This window comes from Trichomycterus rosablanca, chromosome 13 (genome assembly GCF_030014385.1).
Source record: "Trichomycterus rosablanca isolate fTriRos1 chromosome 13, fTriRos1.hap1, whole genome shotgun sequence".
Taxonomy (NCBI): Eukaryota; Metazoa; Chordata; class Actinopteri; order Siluriformes; family Trichomycteridae; genus Trichomycterus; species Trichomycterus rosablanca.
The window spans coordinates 11444297-11459731 of NC_086000.1; the positions used below are offsets into that span (position 1 = coordinate 11444297).

Here is a 15435-nt window from a genome sequence, read left to right on the forward strand (position 1 = left end):
TTACCATATAGAAGCACTTTGTAGTTCTACAATTACTGACTGTAGTCCATCTGTTTCTCTACATACTTTTTTAGCCTGCTTTCACCCACCCTGTTCTTCAATGGGCAGGACCCCCACAGGAACACCACAGAGCAGGTATTATTTAGGAAGTGGATCATTCTCAGCACTGCAGTGACACTGACATGGTGGTGGTGTGTTAGTGTGTGTTGTGCTGGTATGAGTGGATAAGACACAGCAGCGCTGATGGAGTTTTTAAACACATCACTGTCACCGGTGGATTGAGAATAGTCCACCAACCAAAAGTATCCAGCCAACGGCGCCCCATGGGCAGCATCCTGTGACCACTGATGAAGGTCTAGAAGATAACCAACTCAAACAGCAGCAGTAGATGAGCAATCGTCTCTGACTTGACATCTACAAGGTGGACCAACTAGGTAGGAGTGTCTAATAGAGTGGACAGTGAGTGGACACAGTATTTAAAAACTCCAGCAGCACTGCTGTGTCTGATCCACTCATACCAGTACAACACACACTAACACACCCCCACCATGTCAGTGTCACCACAGTGCTGAGAATCATCCACCACCTAAATAATACCTACTCTGTGGTGGTCCTGTGGGGGTCCTGACCGTTGAAGAACAAGGTGAAAGCAGGCTAAACAAGTATGTAAAGAAATAGATGGACTACAGTCAGTAATTGTAGAACTACAAAGTGCTTCTATATGGTAAGTGGAGCTAAGAGTGTAGAAACAACGAGGTGGTTTTAATGTTTTTCCTGATCAGTGTATATAGCACTAATAAGAAAAAGCAAAAAACAAACAAAAAAAAAAAAAAAAAACGCAAAGATCTGCTGAGTGGCAGTTTAGCAGTTTAGAGGGCAGAAATGCCTCATTAAGGAGATGAGTCAAATATCTCACTGCAAGACTTACAGGCAGGCTGTAGTAACCTAAACAGGCATTTTTTTCAAAAAAATGTGTAAAAAAAGTCAGATGGGCTCCAACAGCAGAAGTACTGTATATTGGGTTCTTTGCATTTCAGTCAAGAACAGAAATCTCATGCTACAGTAGACACAGGCCCACAAAAAGCAGACAAAATTTAAAAAGCATTGCAATGTGTAATTAATTTAGATTTCTAATGTGACATGCAGAAGGCATAGTAAGGATTTTAAAGTAAATAGCATTTATTTATGGATCCAACCTGCTTATCTTTAACCAAACCACTTCCCACTTTTTTATCTAGTTCGATGACGTAGGTTAGTTGGAAGTTTGTCACGGGAAGACAGCATGTCTCTCCAGTCACATTACGGCAGAAGACAAAACCAAAAGGTGTTTCTTGGAGATCTGAAGAAACCCAATGGCTTATCCAGTCAAGTCAGTAAGGAGTAGAGTAACTGTACGAACTGTATGAACTGCACGAATAGTGAATTTGTGCAAAGAAGCTGCCATTGCTTCCCCAGCTGGTGCAAATATGGTAACTGCAGTAAAGTGCTGACCGCAAACAAGTCGATCTGCTGTCAGGAGGCATTTCAGTTACCACATGCTCTGCTGTGAAAGGGCATTTTTTAAAGTGTCCAAGTCTGTGTGGAGACCCTGGAGCAGCCCATCAACAGCAGATATTATCTTAGCTAATGATTGCTGTTTAGCATAATAGGGCAGAGCATAATGTTTAAAACATAGATGTCAATTAAAATTTGTCCGTTTTTGCCAAGTCACTAAGTTAAGTTGACATTAATATCTGCAGTCGCTGTCTGACTGATAAAAACAGTTCATAACTTTGGAAGCTAGTAGGCCTGCAAGCTTGTGATATGGCAGGCTGCTCAGTAAAACACGCTAGCACACCATAGCTACTTTTTCCAGTCTGTTCAGGTCAACTGCATGCAGACAGTTTCCATACACTCCATATAGTCTTCAAAAGTGCTCACTACAAAACTCAGCACTGGGGATAAGATTCTCTACTTTCAGCGCAGCTAGCCAACAAACTTCTTGCCGCTTAAGAGGTAAAGTATAAAAGTAGACAATCTGTTTTTTTAAACTCTATAAAATTCATTGTTGCATCCAGCATTTGTAATAAATTGCTTAACTGCCATCAGACTGCATAACAATAGCAGAATATACAGACTGTCCTCACACTGACAAGCCTCCCTTTTCCCTGCACTGACTCTACATTTCATACTACACACATATGTATTTATATATAGTATAGATTGTGTTGTCTTATATAGTTGCATTTGTTGTACTGCTGTATAAGAGTCATTTCATTAAATAGTACATTTTTTTTATAATTTTTAATTTATTTTTATTTTATTCTACTCTATTTTATTTACTCTATTTACTGTACTTACACTGTACTAGACACTCAAACTTACCCCATTGGGAATTAAAAAAGGAATCTTGTCTTATTATTTGTAATATAGTTGGTAAACCTGTAAAGATGTTAAAGTGGGAATCCGTCTTGTATTGTAATGCTAACTACATCTACTGGTTCATGCCTATTTTAACACCTTTATTTCATACTGTTATCCCCCATTTCATATAAAGTGTACATCAGTTATTCATTACACAATAAAAAGTTTACTTTTTATGTTCCCTTAAATGTTTGTACAGCCGGATTCATCCACCCTGCAAACCCCACTTCCAGAAAAGTTGGAACATTTTGTAAAATGCAATAAAAAAAAGAATCTGTGATTTATTAGTTCTCTTAAATCTATATTTAACTTACAACAGCAGAAATAAAAGATTTCCATTCTTGGTTGATACAAAACTTCAGCTGCCTAACAGCCTGTGGTTTATTTAATTATTTTAATCTTGCATTGATAAAGGTTGTTTTAACTCTTTGGAATGCATTGGTGGGCCACAACCCATCTTTGCTTATAAAGACTGGATCTTTCTTTTACACACAATCATGATTCTCTAAGGTGACACCAATTCACCTGCTTATTGTGGAATGTTTCAAAAATACTGTACCTTTAATATTCTATTAAATTTATACTTTTTTGCCTCTGTCCCAACTATTTGGAGTGTGTTGCAGATTCTGAAAGAACTGGGCCATGAATTCGGTGTGGCAGGCAAGCCAACAAGACGGACATTATTCCACCTGAGTGTCAGGTTCAGATGAAAGCCTCGGTTTAGCGTGGCCTCCTTTAGCCACGTCAGATTTACCTCGGCCCGCCATTATAAGGAGTTCAAAATTAAAATAAACTAAACGGAATGAATCATTTGCAGTTCAAACGTTTACTGTCAACAACAACAATATATATATATATATACAGTGTATCACAAAAGTGAGTACACCCCTCACATTTCTGCAAATATTTCATTATATCTTTTCATGGGACAACACTATAGACATGAAACTTGGATATAACTTAGAGTAGTCAGTGTACAGCTTGTATAGCAGTGTAGATTTACTGTCTTCTGAAAATAACTCAACACACAGCCATTAATGTCTAAATAGCTGGCAACATAAGTGAGTACACCCCACAGTGAACATGTCCAAATTGTGCCCAAATGTGTCGTTGTCCCTCCCTGGTGTCATGTGTCAAGGTCCCAGGTGTGAATGGGGAGCAGGGCTGTTAAATTTGGTGTTTTGGGTACAATTCTCTCATACTGGCCACTGGATATTCAACATGGCACCTCATGGCAAAGAACTCTCTGAGGATGTGAGAAATAGAATTGTTGCTCTCCACAAAGATGGCCTGGGCTATAAGAAGATTACTAACACCCTGAAACTGAGCTACAGCATGGTGGCCAAGGTCATACAGCGGTTTTCCAGGACAGGTTCCACTCGGAACAGGCTTCGCTAGGGTCGACCAAAGAAGTTGAGTCCACGTGTTCGGCGTCATATCCAGAGGTTGGCTTTAAAAAATAGACACATGAGTGCTGCCAGCATTGCTGCAGAGGTTGAAGACGTGGGAGGTCAGCCTGTCAGTGCTCAGACCATACGCCGCACACTGCATCAACTCGGTCTGCATGGTCGTCATCCCAGAAGGAAGCTGACGCACAAGAAAGCCAGCAAACAGTTTGCTGAAAACAAGCAGTCCAAGAACATGGATTACTGGAATGCCCTGTGGTCTGACGAGACCAAGATAAACTTGTTTGGCTCAGATGGTGTCCAGCATGTGTGGCGGCGCCCTGGTGAGAAGTACCAAGACAACTGTATCTTGCCTACAGTCAAGCATGGTGGTGATAGCATCATGGTCTTGGGCTGCATGAGTGTTGCTGGCACTGGGGAGCTGCAGTTCATTGAGGGAAACATTAATTCCAACATGTACTGTGACATTCTGAAACAGAGCATGATCCCCTCCCTTCGAAAACTGGGCCTCATGGCAGTTTTCCAACAGGATAACGACCCCAAACACAACCTCCAAGATGACCAGCTTCCTCAGCAAGGCAGTTAAGGTAAAGGTGATGGACTACACCCAATTGAGCACATGTGGCGCATCCTCAAGTGGAAGGTGGAGGAGTTCAAGGTGTCTAACATCCACCAGCTCCGTGATGTCATCATGGAGGAGTGGAAGAGGATTCCAGTAGCAACCTGTGCAGCTCTGGTGAATTCCATGCCCAGGAGGGTTAAGGCAGTGCTGGATAATAATGGTGGTCACACAAAATATTGACACTTTGGGCACAATTTGGACATGTTCACTGTGGGGTGTACTCACTTATGTTGACAGCCATTTAGACATTAATGGCTGTGTGTTGAGTTATTTTCAGAAGACAGTAAATCTACACTGCTATACAAGCTGTACACTGACTACTCTAAGTTATATCCAAGTTTCATGTCTATAGTGTTGTCCCATGAAAAGATATAATGAAATATTTGCAGAAATGTGAGGGGTGTACTCACTTTTGTGATACACTGTATATATATATATATATATATATATATATATTTAGTGCATGTAAAGTATTAAAAAATGTCACATTTCGAAGGAGCTACTGTAAACACGACCTACATCTTCCTCTCCCAACAGCGCATCCCCCCTTCCCGTGCAGGCAAATTCTAAATGTGTTTATTTTTACAAAATACAATGATAAGTGAAAACACTGGAAATCTTTCTTTCTACTTTTGTCGGTTAAATAAAAAATTCAAAAGAATGAACAAATCACAGATATCATGTTCCAACATTTCTGGAAATGGGGTTTGTAAAATGCCGTTCTACCTCAACTACAAACAAAACACAGTGTCTATTAATACAGTTATGCCAAAACCCAGTAGCTGGGAATAATTCTACATGTGGTTAAAATTTCTGAGTACCAGATATATATTACAGTAATTGCTCAAAATAGAGCCATATTTTTACCCTGACTTTCTTCATTTGGCTTTGATTGATTAGGATATAACTGCACCGGAAAACTCTCCTCCACGGTTCTGTCCAAGAGAGCACAACTGGTCCTGATCACTATAAAAATACAAAAACAAAGAGAGACAAACAGAGAAATGTTATGAACCTCTGTAATATGCTCTGGCAGCCGTAAATCGTTCTGATGAAAAAAATTACTGCCTTTGAAGATAATTCATAAACAGTAACAAAAGTTCATGAGATCAGCAGCAGTATTAAATTTGTTTCACATTCTTACATTCTTAGACACTTTTTATCTTTTTTTAAAAATATGAAATGAATGGAAACGTTGTTACATTTTTCAATCCATAATAATCCAAATTAATGATGTGATTCCAAACAGGTGGTGTCAACAGGTGATTGTAATCATGGTTTGGTACAAAAGCAGCATCCAGGAAATGCTGAGTCTTTGATGAGCAAAGATGGTCAGAGGATCTCCAGTTTGTCAACAAATGCATGAGAAAATTACTGAACTGTTTAAAAACAATGTACCTCAAAGAAAGATTGGAAGGGATTTGCATATTTCTCCCTCTACAGTGCATAATATCATTAAACGATTTAAGGAATGCATCAAGAACCACCACTCAACAATAGCTGATATAACCACATGGGCAAGGGATTACTTTGCCAAACCGCCAGGCACTACAATACGGAGTTACATGCACAAATGCCACTTAAAACTTTACTGGGCAAAAAAAGAAGCCTTATACTAACCATGTCCAGAAGCGGCATCGACTTCTCTGGGCTCTGAGGCACCTAGGATGGACCATCACACAGTGAAAACATGTATTGTGGTCAGATAAATCAGAATTCCAGGTCTTTTGGAAAAAATAGACACCGTGTGCTCTGGACCAAAGGCGAAAAGGACCATCCAGACTGTTATCAGCAACAAGTGGTATGGGGCTGTGTCAGTGCCCTTGGCAAAGGTAATTTTCACTTCTGTGATGGCAGCATTTATGCAGAAAAGTACACTGAGATCTTAGAGCAGGGGTGTAAAACTCACGGCCCGCGGGCCAGATCAGGCCCGCCACGTCATTTTATGTGGCCTGCGAGAGCTTAAACGACTGTACGATTGTTGTGATGGTTCGAGTCGTTACAGAGACGCGCTTATAATGTAATGGGACACCTGCGCCTTTAAACGGCAACCGTGACATCGTAGTCATGGCAACTAACTTTGACCTTCGCTGAGAAGCCATGTGACTTTTACGGCAAAAGAACGCGGGTAGTAATGTAAACAATAATAATAAATATAAATAATTATCTTGCAGTATAATACAGAAGCATCGTCGGTAAGTAGTGGCGTTTATATTCTCAGTTGTTTGTGAATGTTTAGTGAGTATATCACAGCGTTTTAGTTACAAATTTACCATAATTAAATACAGTTGTTACCGTTACTATAGCAATTAGTATCTTTACACAAAATGCTAACTCCTTAGCGCTATTTTACGTTTGGTTAAATCTCATATTGTACCAGATGTAACACTTGACTACAGCTGTGTGCTTGTACTGTATTAAGTTCTTTATTGTTTTTTACTGTTTGTATTTTTACCTCATTCTGGTGCACACAGTGTATCACACAGCTGGGAAGCAAATAAAACCGACTGTATTCTGAAGAGAGCTGTCTGTCTGTCTGTCTAGCTGAGCAAGGGGGATAAACTATTAGTGAGGGCTGAACAATTGTCTTAAAATACACTGTAAAATCCTACATTAACTGCATCTCTCAAAATGCATGCTGATTTTGTGACCTGCAAAGTGACACATCCCGCCAGTAGATGATGTTAAGAAATATTTACACATAATCCCAAAATGTACAAGAAGATAAGTAAGAAAATTAAGCAGAAGGAGGAAATTTAATGAAAATGAAAACAAGTTTGTGCTTCAGGAAGAGAAAACGGTGCGTTTCTTGTGTTATGAGGCTGTGTCTGTGGTAAAGGAGGACAATATAAATGCAGAATTTAGCCTCCAAGAAAAACAACAGACTGCAATCACAGCAGAATACGTTACAATCGGCCCTTTGAGGGCCACAATAATGCTGATGTGGCCCTCGGTGAAAATGAGTTTGACACCCCTGTCTTAGAGCAACATGTGCTGCCTTCAAGATGTCATGTTTTCCAGGGACATCCATGCATTTTTCAACAAGACAATGCAAAACCACATGCACACATTACACATTACACAGGCATGGCTGCAGAAGAAGTGGGTACAGGTACTGAACTGGCCTGCCTGCAGTCCTGACCTGTCCCCAATGGAGAATGTGTGGAGAATTTTGAAACAAAAAATGTGACAACGACGACCCCGTACTGTTGCACATCTTAAGACGTGTTTGCAGGAAGAGTGAGACAAATAAAAGCTGAAACACTAAAACACTTGGTCTCCTCAGTGCCAAAACGTCTTTTACGTGTGGTGAAAAGGAATGGCAACATTAGAAAGTGGTAAATGCTTTACTGTCCCAACTGTCTGTAATAAAATAACAGTCAAAGTAAATGAAAGAAACTTTGTGTTTTCTGATTATTTGCATTTTCCATGCTGTCCCAACTTTTTCTTATTTGGAGTTGTGTGTGTGTGTGTGTGTGTATGTGTGTTTGTGTGTGTGATCTTAATAGGGACCAGTACTGGAACAGTTGATGCTCAGCTTTTATTATTTACAAATCATCTGCAGAAAACATCCTAATGTGGTTGGTGTGGTTTTATTCCCGAATGATTTCAGTCATGTAGCAGCATTCCCTCATGTCAGCATTCACATAAATCTTCAAAGCCATAAAACAAGACCAATTGAGAGAATTTTTATGGCATATGGCATTACTTTGCTATTGAATGAGAATTTTTATAATGCTATAGTAGCCAAAGCCAGTCTATTTTTAACCATGTAACTGACTTGTGATATGTCACAAAACTGTATGTCTTATATGCCCCCTAACCAGCTGTGCTAAAAACAGCAGGTAGTATGACTTTAGGCAGTCAGTCATTTAGCTCATTATTTGGCCCACAATTGGATTGTTTTTAGCTATATGTACAATGCCATGTCATTATACTCTCATCAACATGTTGTTTTCTTTCTTTTGCTGTAGGAAAAATTGCATTGAATTATGACAAGGCCTCCTCTTAAGATTGAATAATACCACATTTGAAAGTGTCAAGCCAGCATAGCATAAGCTTTGACACATGCCTCAAGCAATTACTGGATATGGTTCTTTTGCACAAGATTAGGCCAATTTATAAAATGTAATAGGATTTTAAATAGTTTATACAGTATTATGACCAACACTGTACAAATGGGATAAATCGGTGTTAATTACAACACAAACCAATAACATCCAAACAGTAAAAACAAAATTAGAACACACAGTATTTAAATTTTTCCTTTTAACCCTAAGGGAAAATAGTTCTAAATCTGTCTCAGAATTAAATGAAGTGTATCTCCTGTGTCTAGAGAAGACGTATCGGGTTATTATAAAAACAGACAGATTTGGAAACAATGGATAATAAGAGATGGCAAAAATGTGTGGACTGAAAGGTCAATCGGCCAAAGCAGTCACGTGGGATTTACCACACATCATGTGATCTAGCCTCTGAGTCTATGACAGATGTCCATTATATTGGAGTTATCTTGGAAGTAAACGCTATTTCCAGCAGATTGTCATAAAAAAAACAAGTTTATACAGCCATAGGATATGTGGTCACACAACTGGGGAAACACGTGGTTGGCATCATGTGGAAATTGCAGTAGAGCTGCGTAAAAGTCATTATGCCAAAAAAAATTCTATGGAATTAAATTTTAATCAAGCAGAATTTTTATGACATCTTAGTCAGTGTGTTTCTTTTATTTCTGTACTTCCTTTTTCAGAAATCATCTATTCTTCTTACGGTACACTGTGGCACTAAGCAAACCTCACTATAATTAAACAACCTAACACTAACAACAACCCCAAATCAGAAAAAGTTGGGACAGCATGGAAAATGCAAATAAAAAAATTAAAAAACCAGAGTTTCTTACATTTACTTAGACTTTTATTTGATTGCAGACAGGATGAACCTGAGATATTTCATGTTTTGTCTGCTCAACTTCATTTGGGACAGTAAAGCATTTACCACTTTGTAATGTTGCCATTCCTTTTCACCACACTTAAAAGACGTTTTGGCAACGAGGATACCAAGTGATTTGGTGTTTCAGGTTTTAATTTGTCCCATTCTTCCTGCAAACACGTCTTAAGATGTGCAACAGTATGGGGTCGTCGCTGTTGCATTTTTCATTTCTCTATTGGGGACAGGTCAGGACTGCAGGCAGGCCAGTCCAGTATCCGTACCCTCTTCTTGCACAGCCATGCCTTTGTAATGTGTGCAGCATGTGGTTTTGCATTGTCTTGTTGAAAAATGCATGGACGTCTCTGGAAAAGATGACGCCTTAAAGGCAGCATATGTTGCTCTAAGATCTCAGTGTACTTTTCTGCATTAATGCTGCCATCACAGAAGTATAAATTACCTTTGCCAAGGGTACTGACACAGCCCCATACCATGACAGACCCTAGCTTTTGGACTTGTTGCTGATAACAGTCTGGATGGTCCTGGGGTCCATTTTTTTCCAAAGAAGACATGGAATGCTGATTTATCTGACCACAATACACGTTTCCACTGTGTGATGGTCCATCTTAGATGCCTCCGAGCCCAGAGAAGTCGACGCCGCTTCCAATCTTTCTTTGAGGTACAGTGTATCACAAAAGTGAGTACACCCCTCACATTTCTGCAGATATTTAAGTATATCTTTTCATGGGACAACACTGACAAAATGACACTTTGACACAATGAAAAGTAGTCTGTGTGCAGCTTATATAACAGTGTAAATTTATTCTTCCCTCAAAATAACTCAATATACAGCCATTAATGTCTAAACCACCGGCAACAAAAGTGAGTACACCCCTAAGAGACTACACCCCTAAATGTCCAAATTGAGCACTGCTTGTCATTTTCCTTCCAAAATGTCATGTGACTCGTTAGTGTTACTAGGTCTCAGGTGTGCATAGGGAGCAGGTGTGTTCAATTTAGTAGTACAGCTCTCACACTCTCTCATACTGGTCACTGAAAGTTCCAACATGGCACCTCATGGCAAAGAACTCTCTGAGGATCTTAAAAGACGAATTGTTGCGCTACATGAAGATGGCCAAGGCTACAAGAAGATTGCCAACACCCTGAAACTGAGCTGCAGCACAGTGGCCAAGATCATCCAGCGTTTTAAAAGAGCAGGGTCCACTCAGAACAGACCTCGTGTTGGTCGTCCAAAGAAGCTGAGTGCACGTGCTCAGCGTCACATCCAACTGCTGTCTTTGAAAGATAGGCGCAGGAGTGCTGTCAGCATTGCTGCAGAGATTGAAAAGGTGGGGGGTCAGCCTGTCAGTGCTCAGACCATACGCCGCACACTACATCAAATTGGTCTGCATGGCTGTCACCCCAGAAGGAAGCCTCTTCTGAAGTCTCTACACAAGAAAGCCCGCAAACAGTTTGCTGAAGACATGTCAACAAAGGACATGGATTACTGGAACCATGTCCTATGGTCTGATGAGACCAAGATTAATTTGTTTGGTTCAGATGGTCTCAAGCATGTGTGGCGGCAATCAGGTGAGGAGTACAAAGATAAGTGTGTCATGCCTACAGTCAAGCATGGTGGTGGGAATGCCATGGTGTGGGGCTGCATGAGTACAGCAGGTGTTGGGGAGTTACATTTCATTGAGGGACACATGAACTCCAATATGTACTGTGAAATACTGAAGCAGAGCATGATCCCCTCCCTTCGGAAACTGGGTCGCAGGGCAGTGTTCCAGCATGATAATGACCCCAAACACACCTCTAAGACGACCACTGCTTTATTGAAGAGGCTGAGGGTAAAGGTGATGGACTGGCCAAGCATGTCTCCAGACCTAAACCCAATAGAACATCTTTGGGGCATCCTCAAGCGGAAGGTGGAGGAGCGCAAAGTCTCGAATATCCGCCAGCTCTGTGATGTCGTCATGGAGGAGTGGAAAAGCATTCCAGTGGCAACCTGTGAAGCTCTGGTAAACTCCATGCCCAGGAGAGTTAAGGAAGTTCTGGGAAATAATGGTGGCCACACAAAATATTGACACTTCAGGAACTTTCACTAAGGGGTGTACTCACTTTTGTTGCCGGTGGTTTAGACATTAATGGCTGTATATTGAGTTATTTTGAGGGAAGAATAAATTTACACTGTTATATAAGCTGCACACAGACTACTTTTCATTGTGTCAAAGTGTCATTTTGTCAGTGTTGTCCCATGAAAAGATATACTTAAATATCTGCAGAAATGTGAGGTGTGTACTCACTTTTGTGATACACTGTACATACATAATTTTCTCACGCATTTGTTGACAAACTGGAGATCCTCTGGTTATCTTTGCTCATCAAAGACTCAGCCTTTCCTGGATGCTGCTTTTGTACCAAACCATGATTACAATCACCTGTTGACATCACCTGTTTGGTCACTCTAGTGGGCTACAGTGGAACCTCTTGGCTTTTCATGGCACTCTATCAATTGTATAATTTCCTTATCTTAGAACACTGCAATGCAGGTTAAAACCCTCTAAACTGAAATTGCCAACAAATTTCCTGTACTTACTGCTGTACCAGTAAATATGCACCAAACAACTCCATTAAATTCACTTAAAGTCAATGCTAATCTTTCTCCCCAGTTATTACACATTTACAACTGTCATAAATGTCATAAATGTGTTAATCAGCAGCAACAAAAAAATTACATAAGCCTCAGACTAAAGAAAAGTCCAAACTGACATTGCTGGCTACTCCTTCTAATTTTCCCCTGCTAAGATAAGTAGCTTCATTAGTATGCATGATAAATCTCTGATTTATGTCCAAGTAGTGTGGCATGTGGCCTATTTGCTGACCCAGTTTAGGTGAAAAGAAGAAGCATGTCTGACAGAGAAACAGCTGACCTTGGTTAGCAACACACCCATATTCTTCCATTGCTAAGATTCTGGAACTCCAGCAAACCACAATGAGAGCCATTACCCACAAATTGAGAAAAGTTGGAACAGTGCTAAACTTTTATAGGAGTGGCCGACCTATCATAATTTTACCAAGAACGCCAAATGGCTCATCCAGTAGGTCACAAAAGAACCCAGAGAAATATCTAAAGATGAAAAGTCGAGGAACTTTTTGAAAGACATGGCTCTCGTTATAGCTGGCAAAAAGTTAATACCACATTCACTCACTCACTTTCATAACCCCTTATCCACTTAGGGTCGCGGAGGTGCTGGAGCCTATCCCAGCTTTTCAATGGGCGCAAGGCACACAGTAACACAGTAACCCTGAACAGGGTGCCAGGCCATCGCAGGGCAGACACTCACATACACACACTCATTCACCTTTAAGGCAATTCATTGTCTCCAATTAACCTGACTGCAAGTTTTTGGACTGTGGGAGGAAACCGGGGCTCCCGGAGGAAACACACGCAGACACGGGGAGAACATGCAAACTCCACACAGAAAAGACCCGGACTTCCCCGCCTCAGGACCTTCTTGCTGTGAGGCGACAGTGCTACCCACCGAGGAACCGTGCCGCCCCTGATATGATTTATTTTCTTGTGGTATTAGGTGGCACGGTGGCTTGGTGGGTAGCACTGTCGCTAGTTTCAATTTAAGTGTTCAGTAAAGAGGTGGATGTTGAATCGTCTTGATGACTATCGTCTGAGTGTTGGATCAAAACAAGGTCTAGAAGGTTTAGAAGATGACCAACTCAAACAGCAGCAATAGATGAACGATCGTCTCTGACTTTACGTCTACAAGGTGGACCAACTAGGTAGGAGTGTCTAATAGAGTGGACAGTGAGTGGACATGGTATTTAAAAACTCCAGCAGCGCTGCCGTGTCTGATCCACTCATACCAGCACAACACACACTAACACACCACCACCATGTCATTGTCACTGCAGTGCTGAGAATGATCCACCACCTAAATAATACCTACTCTGTGGTGGTCCTGTGGGGGTCCTGACCATTGAAGAACAGGGTGACAGCAGGTAAAACAGTATGTAGAGAAACAGATGGACTACAGTCAGTAATTGTAGAACTATAAAGTGCTCCTATATGGTAAGTGAAGCTGATCAAATGGACAGTGAGTGTAGAAACAAGAAGGTGGTTTTAATGTTATGGCTGATCAGTGTAGGTAGGTTTTATTATCATTGTAGAAGATTAGAAAAAGCATGTTAGTTTCAATTTAAGTGCTTAGTAAAGAGGTGGGTGTTGAATCGCCTTGATGACTGTCGTGTTGGATCAAAATAAGCTAGACATGTGGCTTGAAAAATGTGTGCCACAGAGCGGGGTTAGATGAGTTCTCTAAGGTAGATTGGTGCTGGTCTATTATTTTTGGCTTTGGAGTCAACATCATTGTTTTGAACTGATTTCAGACAGCTACAGGAAATCAGCAGAGGCGTGATGTGGCAGTATTTGGGTTGGATTAAAACCAAGTGGGCAGCTGCATTCTGAATCAGTCACAGGGGTTTGATAGCACACATGGGAGCACCTGCCAGAAGGGAGTTGCAGTAGTTTAGCCTTATGATTGCAAGTGACTGGCCAAGAATCTAAGTGGCTGCCATAGACAGAAATAGTAGTATATTTATAATGTTGTAGAGGATGCACTGGGATGACCTTGTCATGTTAGCTACATGATTAGAGAAGGACTATCTGGCTGGCTATCCAGTACAGCAATTAATTTGAACATTATCAGATGATGATCAGGTTGATCTGAGAATCATTGAGAGAAATGACTAGGTCTTAGCATGAAGACAAACCTCAAGGAATATATACCAGCTCAGTTTTGCTGGGATTAAATGTCAGGTGATTTGTTGACATCCATAATGAGATAAGACATGCTAAGATGCAGCCTGAGACTTGGGTGTCTGTGTGAGGAAATGACAGATTTAACTGAGTACCATCCACATAGAAATGGTAAGAGAAGCCATGGCAGAAAATGATTTTACCAAGAGAGCAGGTGTAGATGGAAAATAAAAGAGGACTATACACAGAGACCTGTGGGACACCAATTGAAAGACTACATAGAGGGATATGTATCCCTTTCTTGACACCTGGTAATAATGCCCCCCAAGGAGGAGGCCATGCACTGCCATGATGAACTACTTATTTTAAGGTTAGAGAGGGTGGACAGGAGATGCTGGAATTTACTGTATCAAGGACAGCAGAAAGGTCAAAGAGGATCAGAACTGAATAATAATAATAATTATTATAATTTTTTATTATTTTTAAACAAGGTTTCAAAGAGCTTTAGAAATGACAGCAATACAAAAAAATTCAGACAATAAAAGGCAATTAAAAAACAGAATAAAATCATATAAAGATCATCCAGAGACCTCCGGTTATCAAGAAGGGAGATCTTGGGCAGTAAAGGGAAAAGTCAAGTCAAGTCAAGTCAAGTCAACTTTATTTATATAGCGCTTTTTACAATAGACATTGTCTCAAAGCAACTTTACAAAATCCAGGACCAACAGATACAAAAACCCCTGTTGAGCAAGCCGAGGGCGACTGTGGCAAGGAAAAACTCCCTGAAAATTACAGGAAGAAACCTTGAGAGGAACCAGACTCAGCAGGGCCCATCCTTCATGGGTGGCCTGGAGGATACTTTAAATAAATACACGATTTACACAAATCATACAAACACAGAATTAAATGATCTAAAAGTCATAACTGGTAATAAGTAGATAAATAAACAATTAAATAATAATAGAGTTGTTATCCGCTCTAGTCTTCAATAAAGTCTGTAGTGATTTCTTGTCGTTGCAATTACCCCAACATCCCTGATCACCACAAGTTTCTATGACCAAGAACCACCAAGCTCTGCGCCTTTGTCTATACTAATCAAAAGCCTGAGAAAATAAATATGTTTTCAGTCTAGACTTAAACATTGAGACTGTGTCCGAATCCCGAATAGAGGCAGGAAGATTATTCCAGAGTTGTGGAGCTTTGTAGGAAAACGCTCTTCCACCAGCCGTGGTCTTTTTAATTTTAGGAACTATAAGTAACCCTGCATCTTGTGAACGAAGTGGACGTGCTGGGTTGTAGTG

At 40.5% G+C, this 15435-nt stretch overlaps 1 protein-coding gene across 1 annotated transcript in view; it reads right to left on the reverse strand.

Moving 5' to 3' along the window:
• Positions 1 to 15435, reverse strand: part of ltk (leukocyte receptor tyrosine kinase) — a 147064-nt gene that overhangs the window by 63447 nt on the left and 68182 nt on the right. Inside the window, exons 4-5 of the mRNA XM_063007916.1 lie at positions 12438 to 12541; positions 5299 to 5397 (exon numbers count right to left, since the gene is read on the reverse strand). Coding sequence (XP_062863986.1) covers positions 5299 to 5397; positions 12438 to 12541 — 203 coding nt within the window. The remainder of the gene's footprint in view (positions 1 to 5298; positions 5398 to 12437; positions 12542 to 15435) is intronic.